At 48.7% G+C, this 24,916-nt stretch overlaps 1 protein-coding gene across 2 annotated transcripts; it reads left to right on the top strand.

Annotated features, from left to right (window-relative positions):
• The first annotated feature begins 883 nt into the window (after positions 1 to 883).
• On the top strand, positions 884 to 16,396 carry LOC115638564 (AN1-type zinc finger protein 5-like). Of its 2 annotated transcripts, none has more exons than XM_030540297.1 (6): positions 884 to 975; positions 3,297 to 3,461; positions 4,741 to 4,834; positions 6,298 to 6,416; positions 8,264 to 8,374; positions 13,390 to 16,396. In XM_030540297.1, the coding sequence occupies exons 2-6, from the start codon at positions 3,311 to 3,313 to the stop codon at positions 13,536 to 13,538; spliced, it is 624 nt and encodes a 207-aa protein (XP_030396157.1). In that variant the 5' UTR covers positions 884 to 975; positions 3,297 to 3,310; the 3' UTR covers positions 13,539 to 16,396. The 2 variants fall into 2 exon arrangements, with proteins under 2 accessions (XP_030396157.1, XP_030396158.1); XM_030540298.1 differs by having other exon boundaries at positions 4,744 to 4,834.
• Positions 16,397 to 24,916: the final 8,520 nt, after the last annotated feature.

The following is a 24,916-nucleotide window of genomic DNA, read 5'->3' on the forward strand; positions in this document are numbered from 1 at the left end:
CATGGAGCGGAGGGGGCGGCTTTGGGTTGAGGCTAGCGGCGCGATTGGTGGAGGGACCTGTCAGTTAGGGGGCAGGGAGGTTGCCAGGTGCATTGTTTTGCAGACGGCCCGGGGTGAGGCTGTGGCCGGGCTGGGGAGGGACCTGGAGGGCAGAGTAATGATCCCTCCATTGGTGCCCACAGCCTGGCTTGACCACACTCTGCCAGAGCCAGGAATAGGACCCTAGAGTCCTGGTACCCAGCCCCCTGCCTTAACCACTAGCTTACACTTACCCTGCCCTGGTAATAAAAGGCCTGGCTCCCACTCCCTGCTGCTTTCATTACAAGGCCATGCTTTACCCCCACATCTGTGACTAGAACTCCCTAGTTCTGACTTCCCTTTGCTTTGTCTTTACCACTGGGCCACGCGTCTCTCCCCAAAAGGTTGAGGGAACTTGTGACTGAAAATAAACTGACATCGTTAATCAACTCCTTTAAATGGGGCCATTTTAACCTCCCCAATGATGGATTGGCTTTAAAAAGTACAGCCCTCCCCATTCCTCTTCTGTTTGCCAAGCACAGTGTTGATGCCTCCACGCCCCTGTCGCCACCAAGCGTTTCTGTAGCCCCATAAACGTACGCTGTGTGTTGCACAACCCAAAACAAAATGCACTATGTGTCCCAGAGCGCTACAAAGGCATCATAGACTCAGAGCCATGTGAGTAGCCTGTGGGGAATAAACTCTGGATCCACAGATTAAAGTACTTATCTCTGTTGTCCACCTGCCCTACACACATGTCCACACGCTGCAGTTTTTATCCATAGAAGGGCTTTTACGAGTGATCCCCTTTGGTGTGTGTGTTTTGTGACATTAACTTTTATCCCTTATTTTTAGGTTGGATTTTTGTTGCCCTGTTCTCCCTGCCAGAAGGCAGCTCATAGGGGGTGACGTCTGCCCCAGTCAGGAAGCAACAGCTGGAGCAGTTCTTGAGCTAAGGTGATTTCTTCTACAGGCTCGGTACTGCAATATGAAAAGGGCCCAGTTCTTTGGGTGGGGTGTGTTTAATCCAGGAGCCAGCATGGGAGAGAAGCACCAGCAAGCTGGGCAGTGGGTCAGGTTCATTCTGATGACTGGACCCTGACCTCTGCTAGGGAGTGATGCTTTTGGTGTATCAACCCCTTCCTTAGTGACAGCAGCACAGGAGCCTCCCCAGGCCTCTTTGCACAAAGCTGCTGGCTCAGGACAAAGGGCATGATGGCAATGAGGGGAGAGAATTAGACCTTTCAGGGATAGTCACATCATGCCAGGATGAGGTGAGGTGACTGGGGAATTTGCTCCCCTCTCCAAATCCTTGCCAACGCTCTCTCCTTGTGAACATACCTCTGTTGCAGTGCTGTATCCTGCTTTGATCACATTTGGCTCCTCAGTATAACCTGCCATTTGGATCCTGCTACTTTGTTTTTTTGCATTTGATCTGCTTTCATAGCATGACTATTGTACTGTTGTCATTGTCACTTCTATGTAATTCCCCCAAGTACCGTTGGACAAAAGGATTTTATATTCAAAAGAGGCAGCTGTTGTTGGGGTGCCTGAAATTAGAGGCCACTTTAAAAAATGAGGGTGAAAAGGACTGTTGTTGCATCCAGGTCCTCTCATATTCCTGGGCTTTGCTACAGTATTCCCGGGGTGAGTTGAGTTAATCTCATCCACGGGGCAACATCTAGATAGTCAAGTGTGGAGGAGGTTTATCTGAACGTAGAGTTTACGTGTTTGATGGGAAGCGTAGCCTGCAGGGCATGGGGAATGCCAATCAGTGCTGTGTTAAGGAAAGCTGCAGGGTAATATTAAAGAAACTCTAATCACCCATCTACAGACAAAGAGGAGTGAGCTAGTAAGAGCTGAATCATTTTCCCTCCCACAGAAAACCTCACAGGAGGGGAAATGTTCCTTGTTCCCAACGCTTGTTCCCTTAGGGGAAGGTTTTGCAGGCACATGGCTCTTTCAGGGCTGTTGGGATCTTTCCATCAAGCTGAATGAAGCAGCAGTAACTTCTGTGGGGGCGTGCTGAAGAAATGCCACATGCTTGCTAAGGACAGTGCTCTGCTCCCCTCCCACCAGCTGATCCACCCCATAACCTACAGAGTTCTAACATGCACTCTTCACATGGAGAGACATCTGTGGGCTTGGAGAAAGTTGTTGCCCGCCTCTCTCTGAAAGCTTTGGCAAGGGCAGAGTGGAATTTCCTGTTGGAATTTTTAAAGGCTTTGCTTCCACAGGATCACTATTATTTTATTGTACTGTGAGTAGCTTGGGGCCAGATTCTGAGCTGCCCTTTAACCAGTGTAAATCTAGAATAACGACCCTGAGATCAGTGAATTTACTACAGATTTACAACAGCATAACAGACGCAGAATCTCGCCCACGCAATAGGAATAATTTATAATCTGTGCTATAGGTTGTGTCCAATTTTTTCATCTCTTTCCATCTCACTGCATTTTACTACCAGGAGCTGTTACTTATGGTTTTTCCTTAAAATAATTCAGTGGGAACATGAATAATGCAGCACATTTGAAAGTGAAACTGCACAGGTGTGAAAATAGTTTGAGGGTGAGTTTTAAAAACAACACAAGACTTGCCAAAAACTGTGTGTGTTAAGGGTTTTACAAAATCTAGTAATAATAGGCATTCTCTCTTATTTACATTCATAGCCCACTCCCATCATGGTTCAAAGCAGTTGATCAGAGAACACAGATATTTGTTTGGATTTAAACATTCTCTTTCAATATTTTCTAGGTTAGAGATCACAGCCTTGGGCTAGTGCCAGAGAACCAGAAAGAAAAACTTGCTATAAATGAAAATGAAAACTGTAAAAGTGCAAAATGTAACTAACCCACCCAAGTATGGTCCATTTAAATGCTTTGATTTAGAGATCGAGGGAGCTGCTACTAACACATGTAAGGGAATTTTTGATTGATATTTGGGACCTGATCATGCAGCTCTTACTTGCACAAGTAGTCCTTACTCATGCAGGTATCCAGTGACTTTAGTAGGCCTACTTGCGTGAGTAGGGACTACTTATAATCCTGCTTCTTTTGACATTAGTGATGCAGGACGAGGCCACTTGTGAATCTGGCTTGCAGGGTTGGCAAGGGCACCGATCTAGCAAACACTTGTGCATGAGTGTAGGAGAGTAAAATTGCACAAGATCACACCTCTCTTGGGGTCCTTTGTGCATTTTCTTCCTGGTCAGCCATAGAGTACAAGAAAATGTCCCACGGATATGTAACTGCTGTGTCTTTCTTGTTCCTGCTTTATAGTTGGAGGAGAGACAATGGCTCAGGAGACTAATCAAACACAGGTGCCTATGCTGTGTACCACCGGCTGTGGATTCTACGGCAGCCCCCGGACTAATGGGATGTGCTCAGTTTGCTATAAAGAGTATCTACAGAGGCAGCAGAGCAGTGGCCGGATAAGCCCCCCAGGTACAGGAAAGTCCATTGATTGGAAGTCTGAGTGCATGATATTTTATGAAGCCAGGACAGAACGGATGAAATGTAGCGCTGCCTCTCAGCCGATCTGAGAGGTCTCTGCCTCGGCATATAAGCCAGGATCCCACAATCCCTGCACTACCTTAGTTGTATCCACCCTAATCCAAGTTGTTCATTAGACCTTGCTCCCATTCATCACGCTCCAGTATGCTGCATGTTCTGACAGTGAGACTCAATGCTGTTCAGCTGCTCCTTGAGCTCCCCAGTTACCACCAGAGACACCGGGCCAGATTCATCCCCGGTGCAAACTCATTGAAGTCAGTGAAATGGCACCAGGGATGAAACTGGCCACTTGGGTTGTCTAGTTTTCTCATCTCAATAGTGCTGACAAGCCAGGGAAGTGAAATTAAAGATCTGATCCTTGCTACTAAACACATTAGACGTGTGACTGAACAGAGAGGCAGCTGTGAAGACAAACTCTGCTCTTCCCATCATTAGCAGGATTCACCCCTCTGTGGGCTTGTGCAGACACTAAGTGTACAGGTACTTAGATGGCAACGTGAGAGATGCCTGATAAATCCCTTGTATATTTTTATCCCCAGCATAGCAATGCTGTACTTGATTTCACTGCAGGGGATGGTACACTAAGGAGGTGGTTATTCCTTAAGGAGGATTAGAGAATTCACTAAAGAGTTTGGTTTAGATCCTCAGCCGGTGTAAATCATTGTTTCTTTTGTAGCTAGTGGAATGACGCTGGTTTACAGCAGCTGAGAATCTGGTCCTTTGGCTTTAAGCAGTGGCAAAATAACATTTGGGTTCTAGGTAACGTAGGTGCCTGCAGTGTCCCTTTAAGGGCCCTTTCAAAGGTCATGTCTGTCTTGAGGTGGAGAATGGGGCAGCTTGGTTTCTCAGTACCAAGAAACTGAGAGGCGGACTCTCAAAGAAGAGGCCTGTGGGGAGCTGAACAGCCTTCCATTGAAGCCAATGGGAGTTGAGGGTGATTTGCACTCTGAACCTTTGTGGATATGTTCTCTTCATCATCTGTCAAAGCCTGAGGAGCAGCCAAAACCTCCATGGATGATCCCTTTGGCTCTTGTGGCAAAAACCGCTTGAGTTAGTGAGAAGGGTTATGTGATCCTGGGTCTGAAGGACACCAAGTGAATCAGGAATTCATTCCTGAGCCTTGCCTGCTGTCCCTTTGGCTACTGGTTAATGCCTGTGCGGCTTGCTGATGTTTCTGAGAGTTCACTGGGAATGTGGGGTTTTGTCTTAGCAGCAAGTGGTCCCAGCAACAGCCCCGCGGCTTCAGATTCCATCCCAGGACAGGGCACAGAGGGAGACCCGACGCCTGAAGATGTTAAAACCAGGTAGGGGCAAGAAACTCTATGCGGATCTATCGGCAATAGCTGTGGGACCAGGAGAGAGGCTTTTATTCTCTGCCTTGCAGCTGATTAGCTTTTGTAAAACAGTCTGGATCTAAAGAGGTCACCGACTCAGTGTTCACCTCTCTGACAGCAGGGCCAGCCTCTAAACTTCTAGTGCCCCAAAGGTGACTAGCTGACATGTGGGGTCTGGTATGAAAAGGCATACAGCTGTGAGTGTCCTTCCACCCCCGTGCCCCCGCTGCTTGGAGCTTTGCTGATCCTTTTCCTCCCCACCTGCTTCATTTCAGAGGAGCATCCTGGCTGTACAGACAAGCCACAGGGCCTGATTCCCCTCTCAGGCTGATGTAAAGAGTAATTACATTGATGTCAGTTTAACTATATTGGTGTAAAAATGCTGTGAATGAGAAGAATAAAATACTTTGTGATGTCCACAATAGACCTCCCTATGTATAGCTAATTTACCAGTGCAGCACCTGGATGCACGGGTGATGGGCGTTCTAGAAAACCCCCAGAGGGCTGGAATGAGACAGGAGACTCAGACCTATTTTCTCCAGTACATTGCTGTAAAGTTCAGCAGAGTCCTGTCCTTAACTTGATTGAGGGAGCTGACTTCCTGGGTATGTTCACTTCAGCGGCTGAATGCAGGGGTGGCCAACCCAGCTTCTGATTGGAAGGAACTGTTGATAAAAGAGAGAAACTGACCTTGCCTCTTTTCTAGCTGGACTAAAAAACCCACCGGATCAAATCCATCCCCACTGTAATTCCATTGATGGCCCAGTGCTCTTCACCCTGGGTTGAATTCTGCTCATAGCTTTCAAAGGCTCCAGATAGTATTAAATTCAAAACCAATGATACAGATATGTCTGAAACAGACTTTAATAAATGGAAGGAAAAAAATCCAGGGCTCAGACTCTTTGAGGGAGAAAAATCAGGTGGATTTCTGACCTAGAATACTAAGGTGTAGTAAATAGAAGTTGTAAATACAACTTACAAATATAGTAAATACAAGTTTGTATGCACACAGCTCTGCTTGTGCACCCTAGCCGGAATCCAAAACACCTGCTGTATTCAAATCCCAGTTTGTCCCAGCTGCTTCATAATTCACACCACCCCTGCTATTCTCGCTCAGCTCTGCCATAGCCATGCAGTCCTCACCAGTAGCTGTTCCAGTCCTGGATCTCTCTCTATGGACCGTGATTCATGTCCATGGCTTTGGGATGTAGCGGGGAGGAGGGAGGCTGAGATCATCACAAATTCATTCCATTTGAGTCCTAAGAGAAACATGAACCCAAGTCTCCAGAGAAGAGAGGTTTAAATGATTGACCTACCGTGCCGCTGTGCTTTCTGTGTATGTAATGAAGTTAATTTTGTGGGCTGAAGATGCATCTCGCGTAACTGCTCATCTGAGGAAAATATTTCTGTTTGTTTGTTGTTAATGCTCCCAGCACTCAGACTCCTGTGACCCATCAGATGACGGCCATGAGCATATCCAGAGAGGATACCAGCAGCGAGACAGTTGGATACATTAGCACAGACGAAACCTCATCAGCATCTTCCTCATCAGGTAGTTAGCTAATCAAGACTTGGCACGAGTATAAATGGCAATCCAGTTTTAAGCAGCAAATAGAATACTAGCCAGGAACACAGGGAAGATCTGTAGCTAAGATCTAGCGGAAAGCGTTGGAAGGGCAGTTTCCTCATTGCCTGAGGACAAAGCCTAATAGATCACACTCTGGGCTGAGAACTGACTAGCCACCAACCTTCAGATACCTGGCAGCCAAATAATCTTCCATGATTTCTGTCTTTTTAAATGTCAGAACACCTGGAAGCAACCCACTGCCTGGTGTGCTCCTCTAGCTGGCTGCATGCTGCAGTTCTATTCCGCTTTTCTCGGGGGACGAGTGGTGGTCGATCCAGTGCAGGTTAATGGCAGAGAACTAGGAAATGGGACTCCTGGGTTCTATTTCTGGCTATACTGGTGACTCGCTCTGTTGCATTCCTCACTTTATTGATCTGTGAAATGACCACATTAATACCCGCATGCCTCACAGAGATGTTTGTACAGTGGAGAAGTGCAAGTGTCAGTGCTAAGTAGGGAGTAGCTTCTGGTTGATCTGTTACAGTTGATTTGGAGCCATAACGGCACCACATGCTGCCATGGAGATGCTCTCCTGCAGTCTGAAGCTACAGTTATTTAACCCACACCACCCATTTGTTCTTGTACAAATGCTTTATTTTAAAATGGAGTGTTGATGGCCATAAAAGGAAGTAAATCCTGCTGCCAGATTGAACCATTGGCTCAAGTATGGTGACGGGAGTCCTTTTCTTATGGGCGCAGGGCAAGAACTTGGAAAGAGTAGGTGAGGCTGGTGGTGGTTTCTGGCAAGTGGCGCAAAGACAGAGGTAGCCTAGTCTGATGGAAAAAGCACTGGGCAGGGACTTGAGAGACCTGGCTTCTGTTCCTGGCCACTGACTCATTGCATGATCATCAGCAAAGTCACTGCTGAAGGTAGGTCTGCGCTGCAGCGGGGGGGATGATTTGCCATTCATGTAGATGTACCTGCACTAGCTGCACTTCAGCTAGCTTGCTAGATCAGCAGACTTGAGTATGTGACAGCGTGGGCTTCACAAGTCGTCCCTACCTTTGGGGTGTGTACTTGCTTGTGCTGCCTGCACTGAAGTTCACGCCACTGCATCCTTCTGGCTGTTTTCAGTGAGCTAACGAGGTTAAAGCTAGTGTGGGTACGTCTGCACAAGCCACAGATCACACCCCCAGCTACAGTGTAGATGTAGCCTTCGTCTTCTAGGGCTAGATTTTCTAAGGTGTTTAGGCACCTGAAGATGCAGATAAGTGCCTAGTGGGAGTTTCCAAAGTGCCTAGGCTGGTTAGGCACCGAACTCCCATGGATCTCAATGGGAGACAGGTGCCAGCCTGCTTAGGTGCTTTTGGAGATCCAGCGATTTCTAAATACCTTTGAAAACCTGGCTCTTAGAGCCTCAGGGTTCCCACCAGTAGAGATGGGATAGTGGGGCTTACTTACGTGTGTAAAGCATTGTGAGATCTACAGGTGAAACATGCTGTGGAAGTGTGACCATTCATTTATTTAACTAAGCTAAAGCCCTGAACTGGGACTCGAGAGATCTGGATCTCAGACAAGTCATGTGATCTCTTTGCCTCAATTCTCTGCCTGTAAAATGGAGATAATCTCTCTCCCCTTTCTATGTTGTCTAGATGGTAAGCTCTTTAGGCTGGGTATTTTATCTCGCTGTACATATGTACAGCTCCTAGCACAGTGCGGTCCCAATCTCCATTAGGGCCTCTAGGTGCTAATGTAACAAAAACAATACATAGAAATGTTCCCTGGTGTGGAAGGGAGGTAAGGAAATTCTTCCCTCCTCTCTTTGTCCCAGAGACCCTCCTTGAAATATCCCAGAACTCTGCTGAGGGTGAGAAGACTTCAGAAAAACCCAAACAGAAAAAGAATCGCTGTTTTACTTGCCGGAAGAAGATCGGGCTAACTGGTAAGACGTAACGGGGAAAGCCGTCTGTGGCCAAGAACGGCACCTGCCTGCTTTAGGGAAAGCTGATTTTTGAATCCTTGAGGTGGTTTTGGTTTTCAGACGTTATTGTAGGGTTTCGTAAGCATACAGTCATATCCCCTGGTTCTGTGATCTTCTCTGATTTCACAAGATAAGCAGAGTTGGAGTGGGTCAGTGTTTAGAGGTGAAATTTCTGAGGGATGTGTTGGTATCATGAGAAATGTGGGCGAATTGGTCGGCAAGATGCTGTCCTTTGAACAATACTGAACCCACAGCCTTAACTTTCCCAAGCAGTGGCAGGGTGCAAGTGACACAATTCTCATCTGTTTCCTTGCTGCTCTGAGCATTCCAATAGCAAGCTGAGCAGCACCTCTCAGTTTTGCTCCGCTGCTGCCCGGCAAAGCTTCGTGCAGAAGCAAAGGCAATGGGGCTGGCTTTCTGCAGAATTGGGAGGACAGCTGGTGATTGTGGGTGCCTCAGTAGTTGGGTACCCTATTTGAGACATTTTAAAAGGGTCTGATCTTCAGAAAGGGCCTCATACCCACCCTCTGAAAATCAGGCCCTTTTAAGATCTCGCAAGTTGGATCCTCAGAAATGGCGGTACCTAAAATTTCTAGTCACTCCGGAAAACCTTGGTCTGTGTATTTCAGGGGAAAGCTAAAGTGATGCGCTAGACCCCTGGCTTGCCAGAGAAGGAGGCAAGTATGTGTGTGGATTTTTTTAAGCCCTTTGTACTTTCTCCCTAATGCTGAGAGGCCACTGAGGAAATGTGAGCCTCATGCAGCTTGTGGATGTGGCGAAGGACAGACAAGGCCTGGGCACAAGTTGAACTCAGTTAAGACCGGCTATAGGGAAGCTTGGGTAATATAAGAATGTATTATGACAAAGTTCCTCCTGTCTTGTTGGGTCCTGCACTTATTGGCATGTTTGTTTGCCTCAGAGATTTACCATGTGGGTCAGGGAGCAGCCCAGAGACCTTCCCCTCTGGTAGAACCCACAGTCCAGGTCAATTTCTCCTGTGTCTGATCAGGAGTTGAGAGGTTTGGGGGGAACCCGGGCCCGCCCTCTACTCCAGGTTCCAGCCCAGGACTCTGTGGACTGCAGCTGTCTATAGTGCCTCCTGGAACAGCTATGTGACAGCTACACCTCCCTGGGCTACTTCCCCATGGCCTCCTCCAAACACCTTCTTTATCCTCACCACCGGACCTTCCTCCGGGTGTCTGATAATGCTTGTGCTCTTCAATTCTCCAGCAATACACCTTCCCACTCAGCTCCTAGTGCCTCTTGCTCCCAGCTCCTCACCTGCACACTATAAACTGAAGTGAGGTCCTTTTTAAACTCAGGTGCCCTGATTAGCCAGCCTGTCCTAACTGATTCTAGCAGTTTCTTCTCAATTGGCTCCAGGTGTCCTAATTAGCCTGCCTGCCTTAATTGGTTCCAGCAAGTTCCTGCTTGTTCTGGAACTGACCCTGTTACCTTACCCAGGGAAAAGGGATCTACTTAATTCTGGGACTAATATATCTGCCTTCTAACACTCTCCTGTATGTGGGGCCTATTTCCAATGTGGGGCCAGTTTCCGATCCTCCGTCCGTTCATGTATCCAGGCAGAGTTCCTCTGGGCAACGACCACCGGCTCTCTCAGTGTTTTTGAGGAGTGGTGGGTTTAGTGGCCTCTCCCTAGGAGGGAGGAGGGGTTTTCAGCAGTCACGTCCCAGTACTCCAAAGGAACACTCTCCTGTATCCATTTGGCCTGACCCTGTCACAGTATCTACACATTTATTTTGCAAAATAGGGATGTTTGGAATTCATTCACTGGGAGTCCAGGTCTGGAACAGCCTTCCAAGGGGAGTGGTGGGGACAAAAAATCTTAACTGTCTTCAAGCCTGAGCTTGATAAGTTTTTCTGGAGGGGATGGGATGATGAGTCTGCCTACCGTGGCGTGTAGCCGATCTGCGACTGCTAGCAGCAAATCTCTCCAGCGGCTGGTGATGGGACACTAGGTGGGAAGGGCTCTGAGTTACTACGGAGAATCCTTGCTCAGGTGTCTGGCTGCTGGGGCTTGCCCACATGCTCAGGATTTAGCTGAGCGCCATATTTGGGGTCAGGAAGGAAGTTCCCCCCAGGTCAGTTTGGCAGAGATCCTGGAGGGGTTTCGCCACCTTCTGCAGCACGGGTCACGGGTCACTTGGAAGTTTAAACAGTAGATTCTTTGTAACTTGAAGCCTTTAAGCCATGATTTGAGGATGTCAGTAACTCAACCAGAGGTCAATTCAGGAGTGGGTGGGTGAGGTTCTGCAGCCTGCGATGTGTAGGAGGTCAGAGTAGATGATCACGATGGTCCCTTCTGGCTGTAAAGTCTAGGACAGGGGTTGGCAGCCTTTCAGAAGTGGTGTGCCAATTCTTCATTTATTCACTCGAATTTAAGGTTTCGTGTGCCAGTAATACATTTTAATGTTTTTAGAAGGTCTCATTTCTATAATTCTATAATATATAACTAACTATTGTTGTATGTAAAGTAAATAAGATTTTTAAAATGTTTAAGAGGCTTCATTGAAAATTAAATTAAAATGCAGAGCCCCCTGGACCGGTGGCCAGGACCTGGGCAGTGTGAGTGCCACTGAAAATCAGCTCTTGTGCTGCCTTTGGCACACGTGCCATAGGTTGCCTACCCCGGTCTAGGAGTCTGAGGTCCAGTGAGGCACATTGTCAGAGGGGCAAGGAAAGGGAGGGCTTGCCCTGCTGGTACCGGTTCTTCATTCTCCAGGGCTGTCAGTTCTGCACCGTTCCCTAGTACTCCCTTCACTTACATATACAGCCGTTCCTTGGAAAGAGGGAGCTTGACTTGCCAGCTGGCTGGGCCCTCTACCCTTCAGCCGTGGTATAGTCAGTCAGTCTTTTGTTCAGCCTAGGGTCCCATCTACCAGCGACTCCCAACATACCCCAGGGACTGTCTGCTACTCTGGGTTTCTACAGCGCCTGGCCCAGTGGGGCTCCCTTTTTGGTTGGTCCTTAGCCACTAATGTAATAACCATGATCAGTGTAACATGGGACTGATGCTCTAGGCTGGGTTTTTCAAAAGCACTCGGTGTTGGCCTGGTTCTGTTGAAGTCAGTGGTCAAATCCCCACTGAGAATAACAGGGGCAAAGTTAGGCAAGGAATGAGCACTTGAAAATCCTCCCAGCCCCCTGCCTGCTGCTGAAAATCAACTGGACTCTAACTGTTCAGAGAAAGCAAGATCAGGCTATTCGTTATGAGCCTGTGGAGCTTGATGGTGAAAAAGTAACAGGGTTCTTCCAGGCAAGCATCATTAATCAGGTCCTGTAAGATGTTACAGGCAAGAAAATTCACTAAGCAATTAACTTGGCTACATTTCCTTACCAAAAACAGTACTCCCCTCAAATTACTCCACCATTTAATCTTTCCCTGGAAAAAGTTAACCCCAGAGCTGCGGCGGTCACGCTGTTTGAGCAGAGCGCTCTTCTCTTTAACCTAGTTGTAGACTGTGATTAGCAACATGAAATTTACACACGAGCCTTTGCTTTCACCGGCATTAAGGTCCCATGCGTGAGATAAGCCCGAGGTGTTTGTGCAGTGCCTGGCACAGCGAAGCCCTGATCTCGATTTGCAGCCGTTGGGCGCTATCATATAAATGTTATTAGCAAGTCCACTCCAGGTACACAGAGGAGGGAAAATACACTCTTTGTGCAGGCTTTCCAGATCTGTAGGCAACCGGATGTCTTGGAAGGGAAGCTGCTTTCTTACCCAGCATGTTTAAAAAGTCGAACACCCCCCACCCCTTCTTATGGGAATAAACATATTGGGTAATTCACAAGAATTCTGTGTATTAGGGTAGGGTAAGGCAAGTCAGTACTCGTGTCCTTGGATCCTCACATGAGGATAAATTCATACATCCCACCAGTGTCTTGGAAATTGTTCCATAGCATGGTGCTTCCAGAAAGATGCTACAGGCTGCAGCATTGTCTGGTGGTTAAAGTGCTGAACTGAGGTTAGGAGACTGGGGTTTTGCTTGGCTGCTGAACTGGAGCAGATTACTGACACTGGAATAATGGTACTGGTTAAAACACCTTTGAAAAGCATTGTCTGAGAGCAAAGCTAAACGATTAAATGACAGACTTCCAAGGCTTAGGTAGTTCACATGTGTAGTTGACTCCATCCAAAGGCACCAGAGACATTAGCCATAAAACCCAGTTCTCTGGAAAGTTTTCAAGGGGATCAATGATCAGAATGGGACACAGTTGTAGCTAACACGGTTCTGTGGATAAAGCAAACCTAAAATGTCCAAGTAGCAACCAGGCTGTTACCTAGTATTTAGCGAGATCCATCAAAATGCAGCACAACCTCAATTATCTGAGCTTTAGCAAACTGGTTTCCAAAACAGACTCATTTTCTCATAGTCCATTATCTTTGGTTATTCAAATGCTTCTAGTGCCGCTGCTGCCTTCGGTTTGCCCTTTGCTGAATGGGTTGTGCTGTAAATCTAACATGGCATGTTGTATTTTGAGCCACTCCTCCTGCCATCGGGGCACAAAAAAGCTGACTCCTGGTCAGCAGAAATGTGAGAACAGGAAGCTCGATCTTTATTGGAAGCCTGGTGACATGCTGTGACCTCCAACCTTAGCTTCTGATTGGTTCACTAGCCCTCCTCCTCTCCGATGAATGTGGGAGCACAGGGGCAGTAGGCCCTGTTAAAAATCTTTTCCCACCCGTTTGGGACAGCTGGCCTAGTCACAGGAAATCAAATGAAGTGATGGCCAAGCCTGCTCCGTGGGAGCAGCTGAGCCGCCCCGGATGGGTGGGGAGAGGGGATGATCAACAGAGGACTCACAGGCAGTTAGTGCCTAATCTATCTTTTTTAGGCATAAATGGGGCATCAGAGCGTGCTAAGAGCCAACCCTCTCGCCCTGTTTGTGTCACCTCCCCATCCTGATAGTTCATGATTAACTCTGCTTTGTCTCTCTGGAATTCGCCTATCCAGGTTTCGACTGCCGCTGCGGGAACCTGTTCTGTGCCATCCACCGGTACTCTGACATGCATAGCTGCCCGTATGACTACAAGGCGGAGGCGGCTGAGAAGATCCGCAAGGAGAACCCCATCGTTGTGGCAGAGAAGATCCAGAAGTTGTGAAGGAAGCTGAGCATTGAGTACTTGAGCCTTGTGGCGTGGCACTTCTCTCACTCCCCTTCCCTTCCCCCCAAGGTGTCTGGGATCCTGCCAGGAGGCGAGGAGACTCAGCAACCCCGTGGCTCCTTTCTTCCCACTTCTTGTCCTCTACCCGTCGCTCAGTTGACGTGTTTTTAACCCATTTTCAACCGGAAAAGGGATCTGCACCTCCCCGCCCACCCTCCTGTTAAGAGCTTTGGACTTGTCTTCCAGCAGGGCTGCGCACACAGCTCACGGTGTGGAGGAGTTCAGCAGCCCTTCCGTTCTGTCTGTGCGACAGCCCAGGGCTTTGCAAACAGGAGCGTTGGTGAGCTGCTGTGAGCATTGGTGAGTCATTGCAGCACCTTGCTCAGCAGCAAACGTCATCTCCTCGCCCACTGAGGCTCCCATTTGGGCTCAGACACAGAACAAGGATTCTGTCCTGTTACAGCTCTGAGTTTTCCCTCTTCCCCTTAAGCAGCGGTTGGTGTCGCGACAGAATCGTGAAGCAGCGGCGGCTGGTGCAGCATAAGGAGCTCGTGGCTCGTGGACGCTGCAGCCAAATGTGAGCGTTACACCTATGAGCCAGGAACGTTAAGGAGAAACCCACAAATGCCTCTTGCCCTTCCCCAGGCTTTGTGGGATGCTGGGCTCAGCGGCGGGGGCTGCTTTCAACGCTCCGGTGGGACGCCCAGTGCTAGCCTCGTGTTTCAGACTCGCCCATGTGCAGTTGTTGGCTGCTTACCGAGCAAGGCCGATTGTAGCCCCACCAAAGCTCATGCTCCAATGACTCCTTTCCGCCCCTCCCACTCTTTACCTTCTGCCTTACTGTGTGATTCTCTCTTATCAGGGTTGTGTGCAAAACTCAGACCAGCAATCCTCCTCCTCCTCCTCCTCCTCCCTTTGCTGCACGCATGCAAATCTCAGAGAGCTCTGTCCTCCCTCCAGGCCTCGCTGATATTCAGTGAGCCTCTCTCTCGAATGGGTGGATCTGGTGGGAAATCACACTGAGCCGCCGACCTCTCCTAGCTCACTGCTTGTTCCCCAGAGTGCAGCGGTAATAGCAGATCCTCAGCTGTTGTGAATCAGGGCTGCTCCATTGCCTCATAGCAGCCTGCTAAAGAACTTCTACCGTTCTGAGCCATACAGGTCCCCCCCCAGTTCCCAGATGTGGATCAAAGGGGCTGAATTTGGGCACCTCTGGGACCCAGATTGAGGTTCTGATCCTAGATGGAGAGGAATGTTGGAAACTCACAGGATCTGGCCCTCGATTAGATTTGAAAAGAGGATTCGGGGCAGGGGTGGGTGTGAAATCCACTCCTGCGTGGCGCACCAGCCCCACACCCCTGCGCCATTGAAATCCCACTTACATTCCTGTGATGAGCAGGACTCGGTATATAGGCGCTGGGCAGGCTCTCTGCAGAGGAGTGAATTTCACCCGGGCCCCGCAGCAGCTAGGCGCCTAGGAATCAGGCTGCCACTGCTGCTTTGAGGGGAGCTCTCGGCTGGGAGCGTTAGGAGGTGGCTCGTTTCTGGGCTGTTTACAGGATCCAACAAACTGAACGAGCCCCCAATTGTAGAAGCAAAGGAAGTGAAATGAGCCCCCGGAGAACAAAGCAACTAAACTGCCTCTGTCCCACTTTGAAACTATCCCACCTGATAAATTGTTCCCTTAAACCTCAACTGTATAGTAAAAGTGCAAGAAGCAGTTCAATTCACCGGGCCAGACCTGAGCTGCTGTAAAGCAATCCTGAAATCCACACAGCCTGGCCCATTCACACCAGCTGAGGATAAAGATTTTTAATTTTTCTACCTGGATCCAGCCAAATCAGTCTCTCCCCTCCTTGTCCTAGCAGCATTCCCTGCAGAAGGTACTATGGGGAAAGAATACAAGAGCTACATTCTGGGCTCAGTAACACTGGTGTAAATCCAGAGTAACTACAGTGGAGATAGAGATCCTCATTCACTAGTGCCGCCCTCTCCAGTCTTACCCTGGTGTGACTCCATTGATCTGCATGGAGCTAGTGCATAAAACTGGAGTAACGCATTGGTGAATCTGATCCGCTCTGCAAATCCGATGTAGCTCCGTTGACTTCAGCGCAGACACGCCGGGCTAGCTACTGGGCTGGAGGATCCAGCCTGGAGCATCAATCCCAAGTAGCATTGCTGACTACATGGCAGATTCCAAGTCTTGTTTTGGTTTCAATAGAGGCGCTCTAGGCACTGAATCAGGGCCAGGCTGTAAACGCAGAGCAGCTGTGTTCTCATCAGTGTAGAAAGCTGGAACGTCTCCGCTGGAGTCATTCTGGATATACATGGGTGCTTCTGAGACCAGCATCTGGTCTCCAGCAGTTTGGGGCCATATAACCAGTGTCGGGGGTTGGTTTCCTTCTGCGCCATCCTTTTAGCCTCAGTGGGCTCATTTGGGCTTGTGTTTAATTCAAGCCAGGAGGGTGAATGCTAGCGGTTTCTTCCTCCCACCATACACTTGCTGGTGCCCACGTCCATCTTGAGCCCAGCAGAAACCCCACTTCCTTATGGAGAGACATTTTCATTGGTGAAAAGGGCCTGCTGCACCGTGGCTGGCTTGGTCCCCAGCCTTGGTTCCAGCATGGCCATGGGAGCCCTGGAACCATTCTCCGATCACACACACTGTCAGTAGCGTTCACATTAAGCCTGGGAATTCTTAACGGGGGGAAGGGGCAGTTCATTGTGAAGGGAAGCCCAAGCAGTGATAAACCAGCCCTCTGTTTCTCCACCACTTCCTCTATCTCTGTCTTCTTCCTAGAAAGTCTGATACCAGATATGTAAATATTAATATATTCTAGTTTGCTTGGATGGTGTCAACTGCTCTTTGTCTTGCTGTGGTTTGGGACCTCTCTGGCCACCTGCCATTTGAGCTGATGTTTTGCGGGTGAACTGCTGACTACCCCAGGAATAGCTGCGTGATGAAGGGTGCCACTGTCTTGTTCATCTGCAGTCATTGTTGGCAGCGCGCTTTGAGATTGCCAGGTGACAAGCGCCGTAGAAGAGCCGGGTATTCTGATGAGCGCCTGGGTGGGGTTTTCCCCAAAACGTATTGCACGTGTTTCTTATCTCCCTCACCCCAACATAAATCAGGAGTAGCTCCATTGGAATCAGCAGGCCTGATTCTTTGCCTTGTTCCGTGGGTCATTTAGAGCTGTGTAAAGTGACTGTTAAAACAGTGGCATTCTGAATTGCCTGTGAATTTCTGTTCATTCCCCCTGGGGCATGTGGCATTGGCCACTGTCGGAAGACAGGATACTGAGCTGAATGAACTATTGGTCTGACCCTGTATGGCCGTTCTTATGTGTTTTACACACCCACTTTGCACTGATGTAAATGGAGGGACAACGTGCAAGGAATGTGGGGGGCCAGCAGCGTTAGACTGACACAAGTGAACTCAGAATCAGGCTCTATCACGCTCCTGCTTTATCATTCACTTTCAGATGATCTCCAGGTCTGACTTGTCACAAGCAGTGGCTGGAGATGGCTGCAGTAAAGCTGCGTCTCAGGTCAAAGGGGTTTTGCTGCCACTGAGTGGGGCATGAGTCGTGCCTTGGGAGCTGTCTTTTAAAGTGCCTGAGTTGCTGTTCCATCCCCTACTGGGGAATACCCAAGCTAGCTGGGCTAAAGTGAGCTCAGGTGTGTCTGCCCATGCTGCAGTCACACCCCGTGATTGTGGTGCAGACACGCCCCAAGAGGCGTCTGGAGCCCAGGAACACAAAGCTACAAGGGGTTACTGAAACTCTCTTGCCTGTCTTGCCCAACGCTAACCAAGGCCTTGCCCCAGATGAGTGTCAAGCTGCCACTCACTGTAGTGCCCCTCTTCCTGGGACTCTCAGTGACTCTCAGCCAGCCAGTAAAACAGAAGGTTTATTGGACAACAGGAACACAGGTTACAGCAGAGCTTGCAGGCACAGTCAGGACCCCTCAATCGAGTTCTTCTGGAGTTTCAGGGTGCTTGGATCCCAGCTTAGGATACCCTGAATTCCCCAGCCCCAGCCCCAAACCGAAACTGACTTAACTCCCCTACAGCCGGCCCCTTCCTTTGTCCACCTTCCCGGGCAAAGGTGTTGACCTTTCCCCTCCCTTACCTAGCTCAGGTTACAGGCTCTGGCATCGTCCATCCCCTAAAGTCCTCCCCTGCTCTCCCACTCCCCACACAGACAGTCCCTACTCCATCACATCTCTCCCCCCTTCGAGACTGAACTGAGCGGGGTCACTCTGCCCAGTGACCTGGGGAAGTTCAGGGCCCCCTCTCCGGGACAACGCGTCCGCTGTCAGGTTGGCACTTCCCTTCACATGGACCACGTCCATGTCATAGTCCTGCAGGAGCAGACTCCACCTCAGGAGCTTGGCGTTGGCTCCTTTCATCTGGTGCAGCCAGGTCAGGGGAGAGTGGTCGGTGTACACGGTGAAGTGTCGCCCAAAGAGATATGGCTCCAGTTTCTTAAGGGCCCACACCATGGCCAGACATTCCTTCTCGATGGCCGCGTAGTTCTGTTCCTGGGTACTGCAGCCTGAATGCTTTGCAGGGATGGTGCTTGGAGGTGCGCATCCGTGGTGCCTGGCGGAAGCCATTGGAAGCATGGTGCATGATGACCTAAGGCGCAGCTTGTGTTCCTCTGCTCCCCATGGCCCTGAGCAGGCTGGAGCTCCACAGTATCCTGCTGCCAGAGCCTGAGGTCCATCCACTGCTCCTCAGCTGCCAGCGTGGCCATCACAGCAAGGCTGCCATAACCTGTCACTCACGGTGCCGTGGGGGATGTGGAAGCAATGGCTGGGTCCCAGGGGAGGGAAGGGGTTGGTGGCAATCACCTTGTGTGGATGAAAAGGGCTGAGGGCCAAATGCTGCCCTTGGGCTCAAGTTTGTATGGCTCCTGTGGGAGCTTTGGCCCAGATCCTCAAAGACATTTGGGCACCCAACTTCCCTGGAAATCAGTGGGAGTTATTAGCCCCAGTACCTTTGAGGAGCTGGGCCTTTGTGGGTCTGGTCAACAACCTGGGAGCTTCTGAAGCTGGGTCCATGTCCAGGGCCTCACTCACACCAGACGTTCACAGCCAGAGAATGTGCTTGGGGAAAGCAAAGGAAGGGGGGTGTAAGAATGCTTCTGGGCCTAGAGCCACCACCTGGAGCTGTCCAGACCAACATTTCCCTGACACAAGGAGATTCCCTGGAACCCTGACCGGGCTGCTCAATGGCCCCTGTGTCCTGTCACTAAAGCTGATAACCCGGCTCCAAACGCCTGGCATTAGTGAATCACATGCAGTCAAGGCAAAGTACAATATAGCCTCTGTGATCCCACAGCTAAAAGGCATCCCAGGGAGATGACCTCGGTGGCCTTTGCTCCAGCGATCTCAGGAAACTGGCCATGTTTCATTTTTGTGCCTTAGCCTGCGAATGTGAATCTCTGCTTCTGGACATGCCGAAAACAAGCTCCAGCTGGAGCGTCGGCGGGCTGCAGGGCCACGTCCTTGGCTGGGGGAAGTCAGTGGAGTAACACCAATTCATGCCAGCTAAAGATCAGGCCCACACCTTCCCGAACACACACTCTGTCGCTGATGGCTTTCACAGGCAAGACAAGAAGGGGAATTTCCCAATGGTGGAGGAGCTGGTCAGGTGAAAAGAGGCTCTCTTGGGGGGGGGTGCCCCCATGTGATTTGGGAAGGCCAAACAGGAACAATGCCAAGAAACAATGGAAAGGCTGCATCACGAGCTAGCCCCAGAGAGCAGCTGGGGAAGAGATGAAGCAGAGCAGAAACAGGAGGAGAGGAGCAGCTTTGGCAACTTCTCTGATCATCAGTTGCCTGCCATTGTCCAGTCTGAACACTGGAGGAGTCCTTGCTTTGTAGTAGTGTCCCTTGTCCTAAGACTGCCTAATATCTACCATTATATAATTTTCCAGCCACTGTTGGAAGAGCTTTAGCACCGTTGTGATTGGCAGCAGGACTTTGAAATTTGCTAGGAGGTGATGTGTGGTGTCAGGGAGGCGCTGCTGTTGGCTCTGTAATGATCCGTTTGGATCTGGCTGAGTTACAAGCTGTCCGAACCCACCAGTCGCTCTGCGTGTTACGCTCAGCACAGCTTGCTGCTAAAATTGCCTGACAGGCCGTCTGCACCGAGCTCAGCGCTATTCCCTGCGGCATTCGGAAGTGGCTGCGCAGGAAAATCCCTGGATGAGACGCAGACCAAAAGGGTGAAATTCTCTGGCCTTTGTTAGATGATCAAAATGGTGCCTTCTGGACCTGACATCTATTGATCCTCCTGGTCCTGCACCCCCATCAAAACACCTTTTGGCCTGTGGGAGGGAGCCTGAAGACGACGACTTCAGGTCTCCCCTGTTTAATCTCTCCTCACCTCTCCGTTCACTCCAGTTTTCTGAGTCTCTGCCAGTGTTACAAACCCTTTTTGCATCCTAGTTCTCCCAGGGCTGAAGATAAGTTGATGCCTCAGCCACCTCTAGTGGAAAAGGACAAGGATGGGTGCGGGGAGGAGGGTGCATTTGGGGCCCATGCCTGAGAGCCATGCACAGTGAGCAGTTTATATTAATCCTCGGCAGCTGTCTAGTTTATTTCAGCTGAGGTTCTACAAAGGCAGCTCACTTGTCACCCCCGTCTTTAACGTTGGGGAAACTGATGCACAGGAAGGAGACGTGAGGAGCCCCATTCTCACAGCAAGTGACAGGTTCCCTGCTCTAGCCACTACCTCCCAGTGCTGGGAATGGAACCCGGGAGTCCTGTCCGCCAGTTTCCCTGTCTCCCTCGCTCTCCTCTATTTGTCCCCCGCACCCTTGTTTATTTTTACTCTTCATCAGACTCTAATCCCCTGTCAGGGTTAATTCTCATTCTGCCCTCGCCTCGAGAGAAGCTCATTCTGAGAGCAAAGGACTCAAAGGTGGGGCGGGGGTGGATATTGTGAATCCTTCAAGAGGCTTACCCGGCACAGGTGCAGGAGTTCTGTGTTTAGAAGGGGGTTGGTTTTTTGCTCCTGATAAATGGAAATGAATTTACCTGGAGACAAGGAAAGAGGCGTCAGTCATAGATTGTAAGGCCAAATGAGAGGCAGTGTTGCCTAAGGGCTAGTGCACTGGCTTGAGACTGATTCTAGTCCTGGCTCTGCCAACGGCATACGGGGTGACCTTTTGGCAATTAAGTGATCTTTATTAGCAGATAAGTATGCCCAGTAGTCTGTGATGGGATGTTAGATGAGGTGGGATCTGAGTTACTACAGAGAATTCTTTCCTGGGTGCTGGCTGGTGAGTCTTGCCCACATGCTCAGGGTTTAATTGATCACCATATTTGGGGTCGGGAAGGAATTTTCCTCCAGGGCAGATTGGCAGAGGCCCTGGAGGTTTTTTGCCTTCCTCTGCAGCATGGGGCACGGGTCACTTGCTGGAGGATTCTCTGCACCTTGAGGTCTTTAAACCACAATTTGAGGACTTCAGTAACTCAGACATAGGTTAGAGGTTTGTTACAGGAGTGGGTGGGTGAGATTCTGTGGCCTGCATTGTGCAGGAAGTCAGACTAGATCATAATGGTCCCTTCTGACCTTAAGTCTATGAATCTATGAAAACCCTCTCTGTACCTCCGTTTCCCCATCTGTAAAATGAGGATGGCACTCTTCTGTGAAGGGCTTTGAGATCTCTGAGTGAAAAGTGCTGGGGATTTCTAGTCTGACCTCCTACACGGGAATGTCACCCAGTTAGCCCTGCCTTGAGCCCAATAACTTGTGTTTGGCCAAAGCATCTCTCCCAGTGTCGGGGACTTGAAGAGAGCAGGACATGGAGAATCTTGGGCGTTTGTTCCTGTGGTTCCTCCCCTCACAGAGACAAACATGGGCCTGATTTCTAATCTGAATGCATCTGACTTCAGGATCCAGCTGTTGCCGGCAGATAACTGCCTGAAGCCAAGCAACAGCGGGGGGGGTCCGTCGCCTGGTATGCCGCGCCAATAAACACACCAGGGTGGAGAAGCAAACCAAGTTTATTTGAGATCTCAAAGCGGTGCAGGGAGATTGACTCAGATCAAGCACACCTAAAACAAGCAGTCTGTTCCTTTATATCCATGAGAACTTTTCTCACTGACTAGCAATCCCCCGTTTCCCCTCCCTCCTCCTCCTTCCTCCCCCTGTAGCAATTACGTAAGCGCAGGTGCATTAAGTAATCTTGGCCGCGGCAGCTCGTTAGTAAGTTTTCCTTCTGCAAGTTATCTTGTCCTTCTGCTAAAGGTGCACAGGCCTCATTATTTCTGCTTTAGACCAGTTAGAACTGTTGCAACTGATAACGGCTGTTACACCTGGCCTTTTAGGTCGATTAAAGTTCAAACATGGAGGGACTCTTGTCTGCTGAGGCCTAAAACCAGGAAGGCTCCATACTCTTGTGGCCTTCCACCCTCCCGAGTTACGTAGGGTTATGCTTAGTGACACCAACAACTCCCTCCTTTGAGAATACTGAACAAACTTTTGGCTGAGTGTTCTCACATTTAAAGGATAACATGTGATTAAGCTCTAGGGAGCTGGAGTGCTTTACAGCAAGCAAGCAAGAGAAGAGTAATGATACACAACACCACACCAGTGAGCAGGAGGTGAACAATACCTTCCCCTAGTTCTCCCAGGTTGAGTAACCAGCCCCAGAGGGAATCAGAAAGAGTAGGTTTCCTTTCCTGGGCCTTCCACTGTTCAAAAGCCTGTTTGGCTGACAGGATGTGCTTGTTAATATCCTGTGCGCTTTCTGGGACATAAGTACAGCATTCATCCCCTATAAGGGCGCACACCCAGCCCTGGGAAGCCACACTTCCACCCAGGAAGTGTCCAAGTATGTCTCCATGATCACAGATCAGATGGTATTCCTGATGCGTCTGTAAGGGCAGTGGGCCAAGTCTGGTACTCAAGATCACTCCGAATGGCCATCAGCTGGTCATTTAGGAAATCGCGAATTCCTAAACATACTAGATCCCACTGCAATGCCTTCCCAGCCTCAGTTATATTTAATACCATCTTTTCTTGGTGTAGTACTATAATACACCTGTTATTTAACTATTCTCAGGTACTGTCAAAAGGCATTTCCATTAATAGCATACATTATTAGTCACTGGAATGGTTTCAATACGGGTAAAATTTCTAGTAGCAGAACAAACTCTTTGGGTACTTGTTATTTAAAATCCAATTAGAGAGAGATATATATGCTGAAGGATTTATCCAAAACACAGGGCACAGCCTGTAGAATAAACCCCAAAATCCAATTAATACCACATTCCCAAACATGGGTCCCACAAATGTCCTCCCACCAGTGTATAATTTGTTTCTTCACCAGGGTCAGTTCTTAATGTCCTTTCTAGTCAGGAATTCCTGGACTTTGCCAATTTCTGAGTGTTCCTTCTTCTTTCCCGAAACAGTCGTGGTGCAGCATCCTTGTACTTTTTCCCTACTGTCCAGAAGGCACAGTGGAGCTAGAAGGTGAAATAGGCTAATCATCAGTAGGAGAATTCTCCCGATGTGGAGGGGTCTTTTTGCAGTGAGAATCTTGGGTCCAAGCAGTCAGTCTTTGGCACTTCACAGTGGTGTTGGTAGGTAGCAGGACTTAATAAGGGCCTTTCCAGCATGGAGCCAAGGCAGTCTTTTGTCAGTGGACCTTTACATCAATCCCGTCTCCTGGTTCCAAGGAGTGGCAGGGCTGCTAGGGTCTTTGGGTAGCCCTTCTTTACCTGTGAGAAAAGAAACTTAACACATTTCATTAGTGCCTGGCAATGTTTTTCAGATCTCATAGCTGTGTGGGCAAATTCAAGCCCTCCTTTTCCTAGTTGTTAGCCAAGTCTTAACTGTGAGCAGTGTCCTTGAATGGAGTCAGTGTCTTATCTATAGCCTGAGCTTGCTAGCTAATTTTTTTTTTTCCCCGTTAACTCATTCTGTGCTTTGTTCTTCTTCCTTTCTTGTCTTCTTTTAACCTGCAAAGGAAACTTCCACTTTTTACTTATACACCTTTTTCCCAACAATGAAGACATAAACATTGTCATTATACAGTAATTAGTCTTATTATTTAATATATGCCACACACACCCTTTTACTAAAATAACCTTATTACAGAGCTTTGGAGCAACAAGCCAGGACAAGCACACCCACTTTGAGGAGTTAACTCAATACAACCTCTAGTCCAATAGCCTTCCACCATCCCAGCCCTCTGGCTAGAAATCTGAGGTAGCCAGAAAGATCCCATGTACAATATGGGGAGTGGGTTAACTTTTCATGTCTTTGCTTTCAAAGACTGTTGGTATGCAAATTTTAACAACAATTTTTGCAATTAACAGTTTGGCCAATGAAATTTCTTTTTCTTGAGGAAATGCATTAGACTTTAGTATATCACATTCTCCTGATTTATCCAAACAGTTTGTATACCAAGTTGAACAAAACAAATATCTGCATTTTAATTTAACCTTTTTGTTTGATTTTAAACTAGACTATTTTATAAAAATATTAAACACAAAAATTCCGGCCACAAGACAAACACCACAAGACAGAACATAGAACACAAAACATGATTTCTATTGTACCAGTAAATGCATGGTACGTTGAATGCTGTTCAGCTGGCATCAGTTTTCTCTGATTATCTGAAAGACAAAAAAGAGAGGTCTACCCATCCCTTCTGGGCAGACAATCATCGCTTGAAATATACAAATACTCTTGTTGGCTTCAGGCAAAACAGAGGAATTACCCCATAGTTTCTTGTATTTGTTTCATAGGCAGCCCAGGTTTTCAATTACATAACACTGTATACATTCTTCAGCTAATTCAACTAAATTGTTCACAGCCAAACCAAATGATTGCAATCCAATAACTTCTTTGCCTGAATTTATTTACAAACATTTCACAGACACCAAAAACTTTTTTTCTTTAGCATTTTTACAAAGTTCAACTGCTGTTTTCTCCAGCAACTACAGAGTTAACTTCTCACTCTCCCTTAAATCACTTGCTTGTCTCCCAACAGCCACTTTTATCAACTTCAATCACCATTCCAAGTAAGTCCTGAGTATTTGAAATCTCCATGCTTACACTTACTGACTCCTTCCTTCCACTACACCCTTAAAGTTTTCCAACCTGCTTTCCAATCTCTCTCTCTCTCTCTCTGTTGCCTGCCTGCCTGGGCCTGATCCTGCTTTTCTTGCTGAACTGTCCCTTCCATGGGCACCAACTTGTTCCACTACCAGTTTAGTTAGGAGGGTGGGCTTCTCAACTAGCCCCCACCCCTCCTGGTCTCTTCCCTTAAACATTCTTACTCACAAGACTACCCGTCCTCCTTCATGAGGCTTGCCACCTGGACAAAAACACATGGCCCATTGGGCAAAGG

This window comes from Gopherus evgoodei, chromosome 22 (assembly GCF_007399415.2).
Source record: "Gopherus evgoodei ecotype Sinaloan lineage chromosome 22, rGopEvg1_v1.p, whole genome shotgun sequence".
NCBI classification, from domain to species: domain Eukaryota; kingdom Metazoa; phylum Chordata; order Testudines; family Testudinidae; genus Gopherus; species Gopherus evgoodei.